The sequence below is a fragment of the Puntigrus tetrazona genome, chromosome 2, assembly GCF_018831695.1.
Source record: "Puntigrus tetrazona isolate hp1 chromosome 2, ASM1883169v1, whole genome shotgun sequence".
In the NCBI taxonomy this organism is placed as follows: domain Eukaryota; kingdom Metazoa; phylum Chordata; class Actinopteri; order Cypriniformes; family Cyprinidae; genus Puntigrus; species Puntigrus tetrazona.
Genome location: NC_056700.1, coordinates 2,021,711 through 2,038,816, shown reverse-complemented (window position 1 = coordinate 2,038,816; position 17,106 = coordinate 2,021,711). Strand labels below are relative to the sequence as shown.

At 35.5% G+C, this 17,106-nt stretch overlaps 1 protein-coding gene across 1 annotated transcript in view; it reads left to right on the top strand.

Moving 5' to 3' along the window:
* The first annotated feature begins 111 nt into the window (after positions 1-111).
* Positions 112-17,106, top strand: part of slc1a7a (solute carrier family 1 member 7a) — a 22,298-nt gene continuing 5,303 nt past the window's right edge. The window contains exons 1-6 of the mRNA XM_043257076.1: positions 112-1,028; positions 4,188-4,267; positions 12,865-13,080; positions 15,453-15,495; positions 15,661-15,892; positions 15,974-16,073. Coding sequence (XP_043113011.1) covers positions 894-1,028; positions 4,188-4,267; positions 12,865-13,080; positions 15,453-15,495; positions 15,661-15,892; positions 15,974-16,073 — 806 coding nt within the window. The 5' untranslated portion in view covers positions 112-893. The remainder of the gene's footprint in view (positions 1,029-4,187; positions 4,268-12,864; positions 13,081-15,452; positions 15,496-15,660; positions 15,893-15,973; positions 16,074-17,106) is intronic.

Below are 17,106 nucleotides of genomic sequence, written 5' to 3'. Positions count from 1 at the left end.
TATTTTTAGATTATTTATATGTTATTATATATACATTTGTTGCAATATACGAATATAAAATTATTTATCATATTTAAAATTATTAATCATATTTATGTCTCTCATTTTTATGAAGTTGAGGCATTCATTAACAACCCTGTTGTATGTTCCCCTGAATCAGCATCATGTGAAATTATCCTGAAAGATGATCCCAGCATGTTGCGATTGGCACAGCCTGCATTTTTCCTGTCCTGAACTTAAGCGAAGTTGCTACGTGGCCTTAGATTCTGTTTGCCATCATCCACTGGAGGGTGCAAGATCACGCTGTCAAACAAATACCTGTATCCGCTGACAGAGCCACAGCAGTGGCCCGGCTCGGTCTAAACCCCCCCGCCGCTGTGTAACACCTACGCCGAGTTATGTCACTTCCTTAATTTTTATGTTTTTGCCCCGTTCGATTTTTCCTTATTTCACACGTACACGAAACAATCTCCTTTCCAATTGTTCAGAGATCTTTAATCCATCTTCAGATCGGCTTAATGCAGTGCTGCTCTAATAGGATCGCTGGTATTAACCTCTGGGACAATACCGCCAGCTGTCCCAGAGCCCCCTATTGGCCAGGCTGAAGTACAGGGTAAGGGGGTGTGATGGGGCAGAACGAAGAGACACTGAGAGAGAGAGAGAGAAGGGTAGTGTGTTAGTGACTGGAAAAGGTGATGGGCTTTAGTAGTGACCAACGGTGGATTGACAAGTGCTTTTTCTCGGAGGGACCTTCATTACCACCGTTACTACCTTCCTAATTTGCTTCTTCGTTCTCTGCATGTCTGTCTCTTTTTGCCCCCTCGGGACGTTTGCGCGCTCGGGTCAGGGTGTTTGTATGGCTGATTGAGGGCAGTCGGCGTGGACGTGTCACCATGGCTCTGGGTGCGGTGTGGAGCCGCGTTAAAAATGTGTGCCAACAGAACGGCCTCCTCATCTTGTCAGTGTTGGCCGTGGTCATCGGATGCCTGCTGGGCTTCTTTTTACGCTCCAAGCACCTCTCTGAGCAGGTTAGTTTTGGTTTTCCAATAACAGTCACCGTTTCTAACGTTCTTGCAATGTCTCAACTTCCCTGCCATCTGACATTAGTCACTGTCAAAGATTAACTGAACAGCAGAAGTGACAGCAGTCGGTGATAGCTAGTGTTCTTATTATTACACGATGTAAAAAAAAATTCAGAGTTGCATTAAAAGTCACAGATAAAATGACGTGAATGTGCCCTTTCTTTAATTATATTTCATTTCTGAAATGGAGAAAAAAAATGCTTCACTAAATTATTTTACAATATTTTTTCGCAGCTTAAAACTTTTGTCATGCGGTGCAACCAACATGCAGAAAAAAATCAAGTCAGGAAGTGATTTTATGACTGTGTGCACGATCAATAATTTTCTTATACGTTTATACAGTTTCCTATACATTTTAAGACAAGGCAGGGTTAGATCAGGTTGTAAAATGCCTTGTGGCGCAACACCCAAAAATGTATTGACGTTTGTGAAGAACTATTTTAACTATTGAAAATTGAACTATTTACCTTGAAAACAGATGTACTGTATTTAAAAACTTTGAAATTAATTATTAAGTTGTGTACACTCAAATGCATTCAGATATATGTTTGTTTACTTGATGGTTGCACCAAATGACATATATATATATATATATATATATATATATATATATATGTGTATTTATTTTTTTCATTTGTTAAAAAGAAATGAAACCAGCGTGAATGCAAGGAGTGCATTTCCGGGCATTTGGCAAAAAAGTTTTTTAAACTAGTGGTGTAAAATTCACTTTAAAACAATTTTCACAGAATTTTTCTGTTAAATTTACAAATAGTTACATTTTAAAAATATATTATTTATTTACATATTTATGTATTTACTGTTTACAGCAGCATGAGTCTGTTCACTGAAGCCGTTTCAGTGAGATTTGCTCTTCATCAAAGCTATATGCCATTATTACATGAGTAAAGATGGCATCTTTTGGCCAAAGGCATTATCATTCGATCATCTGAAACACTGAAGCGCTATAAGTTGTGTTATTACAGTAAAATATAGAAGATATTACTAAACAAAATCTGCAGGTTTACACTTGATCAGTTTACTAACATGAACTACTTTTATCTATGAGCATTAAATCAAGCATTAAGTAAAGCTTAACTGCATTAATCATCCATAGTAAAACAAATAATAATAATAGCTTTCAGACTCTGGTAATAACTAAAGAGAAATGTGAACAGTTGATAATCAATTTTGAAAACTGAGTATTTAATTGAACTGTAGTTTTTCACTATATTTTCCATCAATTGTGTTTAGCAGTAAGCTCTGGCATCCCTGTCCGTTTAGATTACGCCACATGGCAGCTTTACAGACTTTACCCGGCCCAAGTCAGGGGTGCCAGTGGCAGATGTAAGGGCTCGGTGCCAGCTGTTTTTCATGTTAGCATTAGCACGTAGCACAGGAGTGCCAGAGACGCACAGCCATTTGTCAGCATCAATTATGATGCTGCTTGGACAACGGCCCTGATCCAAGCTTCATGTCCCTGCCCCCTCCTTAATGCAGGCCTGTAAGCGCTTTAACACCAGCATCACACCTCTCAGCTCCCTTCAAACACAATATGGTCTTCAACAAGTCTTTCTCTCTTGCGTAAAGGCTTTTCTTTTCCGAAAACGTATGATTTTAACGTCACTACATCTGAAAGACAAATATCGTACTTTTCACTCCACTACATTTCTATTGAGTTCCTCGGGTCAGTGGATGATTTATTTTCTTACATTTGTTTTTCGAAAAAGCTATTTTTTAGTAATCACTCTTTTCGTGTTACGTAAAGTGGTTTTCCCCAGCATTTTTTGAATACTGACCAGTTGCGTATGTGATAAGTATTTGGAACAATTCAATAATAAGTTAATATTGTGGTATATATTCGACACAGTATTGTATGATTTAGCAAAATTGTGTAAAACGAAAATATTAGCTATGTAGCGCGCACTGCTCATTTCTTTCAACATCCTAAAAGCTCTTCATTCTAAAGATACTACAAGCTTGACAGTGTATTCATCAGGTGTAATATATTATAAGTTGCTTCAGAGGCATTGCAATAATTACATACAACAAAAATAAAACATAAAAAAGGAGATTTACTTTTGGCACTTGAGTACTTAAATGCAAGCATTTCTGTACTTTCGCTTAAGTAAAAATCTGTCTTTACAACTTTTACTTGTAATGGAGCAATATTTGACCAGCCGTATCTGTACTTTCACTGAACTAATGATGAGGACTGTGATAGCAAAAGTCATTTAACAGCCACTGTCATTCTGTTTAATGCCAAACACCTGTTTTTAAAGTTAATCAGACATATCGAGAAAAAAAAATTTCAAACATGATTTAACGGTTAGTCATTTTCAAAGAATCGTAGGTGTACTTTCTTCTTTCAGAAGAATTTCAGATGAGGTTATGAAGTTAGTCTGGTCCTAGTCCCTCCTCTTGATGGGAGTAAGATCTTATACACTTTGGAAGACGTTAAATAAAGTATGCACATCAGTATTAAAACGTGAGGCTTGCACCATTTTGAAAGTGCCCCTTTTATGAATTTTTGAATTATTTTGGGAGTCATTGAACAATTAAGGTAAAATAACTCCCAAAACCAAAATATGAACCATTCATAACCTATAATAGGGGCACTGATAACAGTTCTCGTTCTATAATCTAGATTAATCTTCGTTAAAGATGTGCTTTAGCGTTAAAAAGTTTCGTTGTTGAGTGAAATATCCCTTTAATGAAATTGAGCAGGATGTATTTATAGGCTGCTGTCCCTTTAAGACATGATGCAAGGATCCATTATAACGATGCACATCCAGTTTCTTTCTCTGTTTCTGTGTTGCAAGATTAATTGGGTATTTTGACTAAAATTGGCGGTAGTTTCCTGTAAAGGGTAGGTTTAGGTGTAGGGTTGGTTTGGGGCAATAGCACATACAGTCTGCACCGTATAAAAGCATTGAAATATCCCTACAGTTCACAAAAACAAACGTGTGTGAGTATCTATTTTGCCTCTTCTTGCTCTGGAAAGGCTTCAAATCCTTTTAAGTAGTAAACTGTCTGGACAAAACATGTACAAATGTAAACTCTGACTCTATAGTAGATCAATTATGTGTGTTTCTGTTTCTCCTGAAGGAGGTGAAGTACTTCCAGTTCCCAGGGGAGCTGCTGATGAGGATGCTGAAGATGCTCATCCTGCCTCTAGTAGTTTCAAGGTAAGAGAGGACTAAATTTACTCCTTCTAAGAGGTCCCTGTTTGCAAGAATCTTAAGTTACAGCTTTGCTGTGAAATCTATGGATATAGTAAAACAGGATAGCCTAAACGTAGACATACAGACAACTGTACAGTATTCTGTAATAAAGTGTAGATAGGAGTTTGTATTAAAGGAACGGTTCACCTAAAAATGAAAATTACGGCATATTTTGCTCACAATCATTTCTTCCCTCATTATTCAGGCAGGTTTCATTTTTTGAAGAGCTTGGTTTTCTTGACTGTCTTTATCTCAGATGTGGAAAATGTGTTTTGGATGAAATTCTCAAATTTCATATATAGTGCATATATAGCATATAGCATATATAGTATGCTAAAATAAATCTTAAACTGTGACGTAAACCTCTTTATCGCTCAAATTCTAAGCATATTTTAAATAAAAATAATAATAACAGAACAAAATACATGCAAATATACTGTGAAAAAGTACTATTAAGCACCACATTTATTTAAAAAAAGGCGATTAAACCGATTGTGATTATCAATGCATCGCTTGTTTTAATGCGCAATGTCTTCCAGTCAATCAGAGAGAATCAAAGAGTCCGCAAAAAACCGAGCCGACGTTAAACGTTCATATAACTAGAATTTATTTTCGACCACTCCTACATGTCTGAGGAGAACTTGGTACACTTAATTACTGAAACACAATAGTTATTATGTATTATTCTAAATCACATAAAGATAACAGTTAAGAAAAGAGAATTACTGCTCACCATTATTTGAGCGCTTATTTCCTGAAAAACACCACTGAACATAAATGCTGTGAATTTTGTTTTTCACTTATTCCAATTCTTTGTACATTCAGTAGGCTGCGTAATATTGTCAGATATATATTTTAATAACTTGTGTATCACTGAGCAGCACCGTTAGCAACATAACCAGTCGATAACACTGTGTATAACAATCAATAAATGTGTATTATGTATGCATTGTAGCGTATTATGTATTTCGGCGAAAATTAAATTTGAAACTAAAAGAAAACAGACGTTTTCACATGCTGAGAGATAAGTAAAGTCTGTGTGAGAGAATATATTATATATGGTGTTAAAAATAAATGGTGCTAGCGGATGATAAGCTATTCTCAGCTATTCTGTTTTTATTTAAGCTCCATCAGATGAGAGGCATGTTCAGGACGTCCTCTTGCGTTTGTTGATATCAGGGACTATTTTTTAGCAGAAGGACTGCATTAAATGAAGATCAGCACTATATTACTGTACTTCAGTGTGTTTTTAGTTTTAATATTTTTTTTGCGTGGTAATGAATGGAGTCAAACTCACTCCATTCATTATGATGTATGTGAAAACCGATTCCTGTTTATTGATAAGAAGCTTATAATGCATTCGATGCTGGTGCATTTATTTATATTCTGGCTGTTGCATTATTCTTCTTTCCTATGTATTTGCAGGATGCGCGCTTCAATGCAACAAATAACAACCACCCAGTACAGAAAAGCAAAAAGCATTTGTATTTTGCATATTTCTGGAAATTATTGCATTGTCGAGGAGACCAATGAGTGGAGGATGCATAGATTGAAACAGCAAAAACATTAGAAACGATCATTTTTAAAGAATAAATCTAGGTTTAAAAACAGATCAGTTATAAATGTAAGATATTTTGACATTGAAATTCTACTTACAGATTGCTAAAGTTACTCAGTTTTGACCTGAATGGCATTTCAGACAACTGAAACTTGCGAAACATGCAATAAAATACAAATGTTTTTACTTTTCTGTACTAGATGGTTGTTATTTGGTGCATTTAGGTACACGACCTGCAAATATGCGCAAAAAAGGAAAAAAGAAACATTGAGTTGAATGTATTTTTAAAAAATCATATACATCATAGTGAATGGGCAGGGTTTGATAGCAGATGACTAATAACACTGTAAATCAAATGCAAACAGGGTGAGACCTATATTTTATAGGAACACAGACTAAACAAACCTTCAAATAATATGATGTTGTATCTATTTACAAGATTAAAGATAAAACACATTTTGAAAACTTTACTGTCGTTCTTATAGCTATATATACATATAGATATATGTATAGAGTATCTGAAAAAGATCTACTCTATGAATGCATTAAATTACATTAAATCAAAATCAATAAAAATCAATACATAAAACAAGCTATTGAAACAATAACATGTATCTGGTCCACTGCTGCCATGTCTCAAGTCAAATGAATTATGAATCATAACGGGCATCCGACACCGACTTTCGAAAAAGGGGAATAACCAACGACGTTTGAGATCACAACTAAATCAACGTCTGCTCTGGTGCGGCAAAGGAAGTTAAAAGGAAGTTAATTTTCATTCCAAACACACACACACTTCGTTCTGGGTCAGAGTTCCAGATGCCAGCGAACATAAACACACACACACACACACACTCTAGGGAGTCATTACGCGGGGTCAGGGTTGCTAATTACCTCTAATCTAAGGTAGCTAAGGACCAACTGCATACGCACAGTAGCCAAGACATCTCCTATCAGACACAAAAAGTAGCGCTTCCACATACAATGGCCAGAGACTAAATATAAAGCAGTCAGGTTTATGTTGACCTAAATGTATAGTAAGCGGTAAATTGAATTAGGAAATCAGAATGGCGTCTTGTCAAGAGGTTATGAGAACCTTCCTCATCAGGGTCATTGGCAGGAGATGTTAGAAGAGGGTCTGTCAATGCCTCGGCTGGTTTAAAATGAATAAAAATGTCATATTAATCAAATAGTATGCTAGGGCTTAAGGCCAAAGCGGGGTCTGCTTACTGTCCTCGTTTCAATGCCATCTGCCTACCAGCGAGAGCAGAAACCAGATTATCTGAGGAACACACCAGTCACAATCAGAGGCACTTTCTTATCCCTGTGTGCATTTCAGTATGATGCTGATCTTTAATCAATGGCCACGCAGACACGCAGGGTAGTAGGGACTCCCGTGAGATTATGCCACGCACTTTATACTGACTTTAGTTTACGCTGTAAGAAATGACCACAATTTTAACAGTGAAAGAGCTGTATGCATGCTATAGGGAAACGCCCCTAATAGTAAAGACGGTAATAAATGCAACGCGCAATTTTAGCAAAAAAATAATAAGGTTAAGTTATAGTTTGTTTGTTTTTTAACCCATCGAGCAAAAATAATAAATGTATGTTTTAAACAATGTAAATGTAAATTAAACAATTTTGAAATGTAAAATATATTTCTGTGTGTTTCATATTCCAAAAGGGTAGTATGTAGTGCTAGTATATTTCAATGTAATGCGGTGGCAGGAAAATACATTTAAAATTTTTCAGTAGCCTACATATAATTTAAAGCCAAATAGCCTACTAGAAATAAAAATCTGATTTATTAATAAAAAAATAGAAATTAAATGTGTTATATGTCCAAGTTAAGTATTTCTTCAATCATGAGATGTGAAAGTATTTTCTTGAATTTAAATGGCATATATAAATAAATTTGAATGCTTAAAAAATGTATTGTTAACGGCATTTTCAAAAATAGACAAATGTGGATTATTATATAATTACGTAAATATATTTTGAAAGATATCTTAGAATTTGTCCAGAATTTCCTTTGTGACACTTCACATTTCCTATTTATTAATTAAAATTATACATTTTATTTTCCTTTAACGTTTCGCTTTTATTCATACAGGTACAGTATTTTATGTAACTTCTTAAGTTGCTTATTTAATATTAATTGTATTTTTAATGTCATGTGTAAATTTTCATTGCCATGATGATTTTATGTATTTGTGAGTGTGCCACTTATACAGTATTTCTATAGTTTTTTTTTCTCGGTAGGTATGGTTTGCTGCTATATATTTCATGCCAAAGATCTGGCAACCACAGCTTTTTTTTTTTTTCCCGTAGCTCGTTGGTCTATAGGCGAATACCGTCACATGATAGATGCTTTAGATGCACTGACTTTAAAAACATGACAGTTTCTGAGCCCCAATCAAATCCAAATCTTTGTTTCCTGTCATTCTGCGTTTACATTTTAATACATAGATGAGGATTTGCACAGAGCATGATGCAGGACACGTAATCCTCTCGTGCGTTAAAAAAGTCTGCTTTAAGACATTTTTAATTTTTAATGTTGGGTGCCGCTGTTGTCATTGCGTAACGTTTGCATCCATAGGGAGAAAATCAATCAAGGTTTTGGATGATTAAAACGCGTCTTTTTTTCCAGACCAGCTGCATCTCATATGGTGGCAGGTTGATGAGCTCTATGGGATTATGTTCCTTAAAGCTGACATATGTTTTTTGTTCTTTTCCACAAATTTTAAACACGTTCTCCCAATGGTGTTTGGAGGTTTTCCGAAATGAGAAGAAGTACCCTCTTTGTGTAGTTTTTAGTTTGTAAAACCATTATACGGATCTATTTGTCCCATTCAATCTTCTAAATTAATCTTAAATAAGTTTATTTTGAATCGTATATGACGAATAGTGTCATTTCATGTATTTGTTTATTAGTCATTTACCGACTTATACATCATTAGACATAATTAATCGTCATATGTAGTGCTATCTGTTCTTTTTTATTGTTGCACTGGTGATTAATTTCAAAATTTGTACTAAAAATGGTTCCGTGCACTATATGGTATTGTTTAATTGCTGTTACGTTCAAATTTCATAACAGTTACGTAAGAATTACGTAAGAGTCTTCACAGAACCAAGATCAAAAACACAGTTCTATGAAGGCCATAGTTCACAAAAAAATAAAGAAATCATGTTCCACTTATATAAAATTAAATGATGTGACAAGGTAAGCACAAAAACACACATTTTACAAGATTGTAAAGTAAAAAAAAGTTTAAACCACAACGTATTCGCTGAATATGTCGCTCATGTTGATATGAATCAAATCATTGGTTTGTCGTTTTGTAATATAGCAAAAGAAATATATATTGTTACTAAGCAGTAATGAGATAATGGTGAAAATATCAGTTGAGAACAAAGGGAAATAAAAAATAAACATCAAAATTAAAATAAATAAATGAAATAAAATAACGTAATAAGTGGTGCACAGACATAACAAAGTCACAATCTTAAAAACGGGATTAATTTATTAATGCTCACCTTTATTATTTTGGCTGAAATGTGTCCTGGACATTTTTTTTTTACGCATTTAGCCATTAGTATTTGTGTGAGTGTTTCAGCTGTGTGCCGCATGCAGGTGTTTTACTTTGTGCCACCTGAGAAATATGACACCCATGTGACCTGCGTGGGGTAAAGGCCCGGGAGCAGAGCCTTTATCTGGACTTTCCCATCTCCAGGCGGGATTAGGGTAAAGCTCTTGTCAAACAGGGGTGCTTCACAGAAAGCTCCAGATGGTCTGGAAGTCCTGCAGGCCGCCTGTAGCAGAAGCACATGCAGGGTCAGACAGCAAGGGGCTTAACACACATGTACATGCACCATTAACATGTATGAGCTCCTGCTCGCACACAACCAGCGCTCGGTACACTGGGAAAGAAAACAAGTATGGATTAACAGACACTACACTACAGAGCGATTAAAGTTGCTTAAACAGAAGTCAATGAAATCGGAATGAATTCTGCTCACTTTCCCAAAGAGATGTTTACTACAACTATATCTGCACTTCAAGATATATATTGTTGTCTCATTTTTATTGTAATGCCAAAACGTCCTTAAATCTAGATGCAATTTTTGCTTTGCGTCAGGATATATCAAAGTTAAGTGATTTTTTTTCTTTACGCTCAAATATTTTTTTCTTCATTTTTATAAATGTTTCAGAAAACAAGGCTTTGGTTCAGAGCGCAATTCCATAAAAACTGACAGTGAGCACAATAAAGGAACGTTCCACTTTTTTCGGAAATAAGCTCTTTCTCCAACTCCCCCAGAGTTAAACAGTTGACTTTTTTAATCCATTCAGTCAATCTGGCTATAGCACATTTAGCATAGCTTAGCATAGATCATTGATTCCAATTAGATCATTGATTCCAAAAATACCAAAGAGACCATTTAGCATTTAAAACTTGACTCTTCTGTAGTTATATAGTGTACTGAGCCCAGCGGAAAAAGGAAAATTGCGATTTTCTAGGCTCATATGACTAGGAGCTATACTTTTATTCCGGTGTAATAATCAAGGAAGTTTGCTGCCGTAACATGGTCAGTGATATCAGGGTCATTTTTGAACGCGATGTTATTGGTCTAATTGGAATCAATGATCTATGCTGAGCTGTGCTAAATGTCCTATCGCCAGATCCATTCAGAGATTGTCTGAATGGATTCAAAACTGATGAAACTCTGAGGGAGTTGGAGAATGAGACTATTTCCAAAAAAGGGAAGTGTTTCTTTAAAGAACAGATGATTTCCATAATGGCCAGCGCTGCTTTAAGATGCTTTTTTGGGATTTTTAAATAATAGGCAAACTCAAATACCAGTAATTTAGACAAACGCTCCTCCCATAAATTATGCATCTGTGAAACATGCATATTCAACAATGTCCACGCCTTTTCAGCGCCAATTTTTCACTGCATGTTTTTATTAAATCCCGAGAAAAGACGGTTTGCACTGGTGTGTACTAGCCGTTGGCCGCGACAATTAATTTGACTTGGACTTTTTTTCCTTTTTTCTTAAAAACGTATGTTCAGTGGAAGTGTATGTAAAGATTACAGTATATTTTTTAATAGTAAAAAAAAAATTGCTGTTGAACGAGCTTTATTTGCATGTTCTTTTTCTTACTCCGAATAGTTCATCAGTGTGCACTGTAATCTAATCTATAATTATTGCTGTGATTATTTTTTATTTTATGATTATTTTATTTACTTTTATGTGAATCACTTTGAATTACCATTGTGTATGAATACATGCTATATAAATAAACTTGCCTTGCCTATAATGTAAACCAATATAATTCTGTTTTACAATAATATAAAATAACTGCAGGAATTTCTTTTATGTTAACCTGCACACTCTCAGAAATAAAGGCACAAAATATGTACCTTTAAGCTACCAAAATGGACCGTTCAGGTACAAACATGTACCATTTGAAAATGTACCGCCCCGGTGACAGCTTTTGAGTGCACTACTGACTGATGTAGTTAAGTTAGTAGCATCGCTCCTTTTGGTTAGTTACTCTCCAGCAAAGGAAGCTCTTTTCATCATCTCTGTCTCATTGTCTTAATATCTCAACATAATCATGATTGCAATGAGTACTGAATGGAAGAGGATTTCCTTTTGCCTTATTTAAATTACCCTCCCAGGTACTTTTAACAGAGACGTCCTCAAACTCAAATAGCTCCGTGAATGTCTGTGAGGAAGCAGCTTGAATCTGACACTTCAGAAGGAGCCTACAGCTTTTAGTGGCTCTGAACATCTGCTCAATTTCATTGCCTTCCGGTTCAATGGAATAGAATGCATGGTATACAAGTGTCTATGGTTGCAAGTTCCCCTGTTATAAACATAGTTCAATGGTTTAGTCCTGAATACAGTTTCAACAAACTTGTGGTTAGAAGCATAGTTTCCCATTAGAACGACATGTTAAAATAGATGCATCTGAGCAAATTAAGCAAGCAGTATACATTGAATTCTCTGTCTTTTCATTTGTAAAGATCGTTAAAGCACTGATTAGGATTAGACATCAAGTGGTATGATGATCATATGGGATATTCCCATTGCATTTAGTCTAATGCAACTCTTGAAGCTGATCAAAAGGTTGTTCAAGGTGGCAAAAAATCAATTCTTTTCTATAAATCAGAGATCTTTGTTGAGTTGCTGAGGATAGCGATGGCACCATTGAGTCATATCAAAGCGTCGGGAGATACATAATATATTGTCTTTTTTGGGATCTACTTCACATGTAATGTTCCCTAAAACCTGTAAGACCTAGCCTTGGTTAAACCTATCAAGCTGTTCTGTGAAGCTCCTGAAGTCAATAAATAAAAATCAATAAATAAGTGTTGGGAAACGATTAATATAATGCACAATAAAGTTTTTGTTTATATAATATGCATGTACATGTGTATATTTATTATGTATACATATATGTATATGTATAGACATATACTATATTTTTTCATCATATATATATATATATATATATATATATATATATATATATATATATATATATATATATATATATATATTCATGGGTATATATTCATATATTCATAATATGCATAGTACACACACACACCTATATGTAAACAAATTATTTTATTTTGAACATGGTTAATTGTATATATACACACACACACACACACACACATATATGTATATATATGTGTGTGTGTGTGTGTGTGTGTGTGTGTTTAAATGTTAAATATTTAAAAAAATTCATTGCTATTAGGCTGTACTTATTTCTTTTTTAATTATTTTACTAATATAATAATAGCTCTGGTGTTTGAATTTTTTATTGCGGCAATGTTGTGATTTTATTATGAATTTTGATTTCACAAAATGCATTTTAGGTTTAAATTATTTCATTTCATTTGCTTTGATATTTTAGCTTCTCTGCATTTAGCTGATTCATGTGTTGTTTTACACAATATTTAAAAATGTTTTTCTCTCTCAGTTTGATGTCTGGTCTGGCAGCGCTGGACGCAAAGTGCTCCAGTCGACTGGGCATCATGACAATCTCTTATTATCTGTGGACGACCTTTGTGGCTGTGGTGGTGGGCATCGTCATGGTCATCATCATCCACCCGGGTGGAGCTGCCCAGAAGGAGGATTCGGAGGACAGCGGGAAGGCCATCATGAGCTCAGCTGATGCTCTGCTGGACCTCATCCGGTAAGCCTGTGATATTGTGTATCCGCGATCAGTCTGTTGCCTGTGCTAGGATAGTTCTTGCGTATATATTCAGTTACGCTGAGAAAACCGCTGTTACTTCCCTCGTGTTTTCAGCGATAGGACGTGAAGGGCTCCAGACATCTCACGTGCTGAGGCTTTGAGCTGTCTGTTAAACCTTGCGATTAAAACTCACGATAAGCCAGTTAGTGTTTTCTTGAGTAAATGAGGCCGGAGTTTACCCCAGTTACACTGTGTCACTGTTCCAGTCGGTCAGTGGAACAGTTAATCAAGAACTTGTCACAAACGGTTACTTGAATGTGGAAAGTTCATACGGAGTCAGGAGGAGAAAGACAGCAGTATATATACACAAACAGCTCGTTAATTGTGTGTTTATATAGCCTAGATCTTGAATATCCTTTCAGCATGATTCATTGCGTTAGTTAGTTCATATGGAGGAAAGTATTTGCCATATTTGGGAAAGAGAGCATCAAATCATAAAAAGCATTTGATGAACTATTAGTTAGTTTTCATTCGTAAGTACTTATAAAGCGCGTATTCTGCATGACCATATCCCTAATCCTAACTAATACTTAACTACTACCTTAATATCTATTAACAAGCAGCAAATATGGAGTTTTGAGGCGAAAGTCATAGTTAATGGTTTCTTAAAAATGAAAATTGGACCTTAAAATAATGTGGTTCATATAGAGTAGAGAAGATCAGCTACCTCTGATTATTTATTCCACAGTGCTTGATTGCTGCTTGTTGGTTGGTTTATCAAGGGAAATGCAGCCAAATTTATTGTTAGTTAGCTTGTTAGTTCATATGGACTTCTCAATTAGGAAAGACAGCTTGACTGTTGTTAGTTAGTTAGTTAGTTAGTTAGTTAGTTAGTTGTTCATATTAACTCCTCAGTTAGTTAGTCCATATAAAGTCCTCAGGAAAGACAGCTCCAGATTTTGACATAATTTTACAATGCTTGACCACTTAAAATTGTTGGTTAGTTAATTATGTAGTCAGTTAGTCGCTTAGTTTATATGAAGCCCCAGATTTTGACTGGAAATTGTTAGTTTATGGTTTATCAGGGGTTAGTTACTTAATTAGTTAGGTCATATACCTATATAAGTGGGAAAGATCCAAAGCTTGACAATTTATTCTACAATGGTTATAGTTTTTTTCATAGTTACTTAAGTAGTTGGTTAGTTATCCATATAAGCTATGTTCATTTTCATTCCTCAGTTGGGGAAAGACAACCCTAGAAATTAACGTTTGACTGTTGTTAGTTAGTTGGTTAGTTATTCATATCAAGTCCTTAGGTGGGGATAGAAAACCCGATCTGCTTGGCCGCTGAAAATCGTTAGTTGTCCAGAATATGTATTTAGTATTATGTTCTGAGCCACAAGTTTTATATGCAAGGATGCATGCGTCGTGCGCATATGTGCATATGCATATATTGATTATTATTATCGCTCTCTGATTAAATTATTGTCATTTTTCAGCAATCGTTAATAAATCTCATCATACCCAAAAAGGGAAAAAATGCATCGCACCGTCCAATGCGCTATGTTAACTGCCAGGCATAATGATTTGATTTGATCGTTAATATCTGCGACGTTGAGGGATCAGGAGAGCTTAGACATGGCTCAGTTTAGGGTTGGCTGAGGACTGAGGAATGGGGAATTCCTGCTCCACCTGTCTCACGGCTGCGTGACAGAGCACGGTCCGTGTGATTGGAGTGCATGGTGAAGAGTACAGCCTAAACTGATTACTGATCTGAGCCCGAGACCATATGGCCCTCGGGTGATGAAAGAGGAGGAGACTATTCATACGGCCACGAGATTAGCTCAATTTGTTAACAGTGCATTTCATGATGAAAGTCTTAGACGGGTAAAATTAGAAGGGCGCTAAATTAGCGTGTGATATTTGTGATCTCCACTGAGAGGTTATTGGGATTGGCGTTTCTGGGGCCCTCTGTGCTAACCAGACGCAAGGCACTTAGGATTAGTTGACTGAGTCCCGATGTAGACACTTAATGTGTTTTGCTGGTGATAGGAAAGAACGTATCCCAGCATAAAATTGCGATCACAGACACGTTTGTGCTGTTTTTGTTATGTATACAGCTTAATTGCTGCTATTATATTTTAACTTTTTGGTTTAAAATTCGTCATTTATTCCTCTTCTTCTGTTGTGCTTTTAAAAAATATAATGGCATATAAGCCCATTTAATTAACTCAATGAAACGTCCTGTTTATCCAGTCAGCTTTGTTTTCCCGGTCTAACAGATTAACCAGCACTAAATTAGTACATAATCAGAATAAATTCTGTGTAATTAACATTATCATTTGTTATAAAAACTCTCTTTCCTCCATCAGCAACATGTTCCCAGCCAACTTGGTCCAAGCTACTTTTCAGCAAGTGAGTTTTATTGTTTTTCTATTAGTTTCATGCCCTGTGCCTTCAACGCGATTAACCTTTCATGCGTACAGTTCCTTTGGCATCGTATCTTTGCATTACTGTACTTTTTGCTGTGAATTTGTTTTATATAAGGCACATTAATGATGAACTGTAATGGAATTGTAGTATCGCACAAGGAGCATCCCTATCATGAAGCCCAAACCCACCATTGGTCAGGATGTACTAGACACCACGACCAGACGGGTCTTCATTTATGGGATCCAGGACGACAACGGCACTGACATCCAGAACTTCTCCCTCGACCTGACGCCACCTCCGGATGTGGTCTTCAGGACGCTCCCTGGCACCAGCGAGGGCATGAACGTCCTCGGCATCGTGATCTTCTCAGCGACTATGGGTGAGCGGCGGAAGCAACGGCTGGAATTGCGCAGCTTTATCCGGTCTGTTTTATAGATACTCAGTTATTCTTGTCCTTTAGGAATCATGCTTGGAAGAATGGGACCAAACGGTAGCGCTCTCGTCAACTTCTGCCAGAGTCTGAATGAAGCCGTGCTGAAAATTGTGGCCATTGTTATATGGTATATGCAAGCATTTGTGACTTTTTCATGTTTTAAATCATTTGAACTTTTTATTTTTATTTTATTTTCAATTATTCATTTTTTATTCAAATGTAAGCACAATATCACAAACATGTGAATAACCTTTTTTAATCTAATGTTAAAGCTTTATAGAGCAGATTCATTTAGAATGAAAAATGTACCCAAGTGTTCTAAAAGCAGTTGCTTTGCGCTGATTTTAAACCAGATTCATATCAGAATAATGTAGATCAATCGATGCCGCAGACATGTCTAAAATCTGCATAAGAACGGGTTAACTGTCTGTCAAACATACATTTTTAATCTTATAAAATCAATTTTAGTTTAGGTTACATTTTTGTTTTTTTGTCAGCAATAATAATATAACAATATTATGTTTTTGTAATACTACTGCTACTACTACTAATGATAATGATAATAATAGCAAAAATAATAGTAGTAATTATTATCATTATTACTATTATATGTTATAATAATGTTGTAATAATATCTATTTTTCATATTGCACATTACAATATTTGTAATGCTATTTTTCACTGGTTTTACACCAGATTCATATCAGAATAATGTAGATCAATCGATGCCGCAGACATGTCTAAAATCTGCACCACTGACACAGATGTACATATTAACGTCAATCTTATTTAACTCAAACAACACTATTCTGGTTTTAAATATTCTTTCTTACATAATGCAATTTTTTTGTGTAATAAGCCTATTTTACATAGAAAAAGCCAACCTGGTCTCACTAAATTACGTACCTCTGTGCACTTTTTTGTGCAACTGTTTTTATGTAGAAATGTCCACTGAGTAGCGCGAAAACAGGTTCAATTTTATTCATTCAAATATCCGGGGACTGTTGCAAAAAAATGCATGTTCTATCATGTTGGAAATACGCCCTACACCAAATCCAACCCTAAACCTACCTGATAGTGTTAACAAATACAAAACTAATATCAAAATGAAGATTGATTTGATTTGAACTTCCTTTTACACAGATTTGATCCGTTTTGTC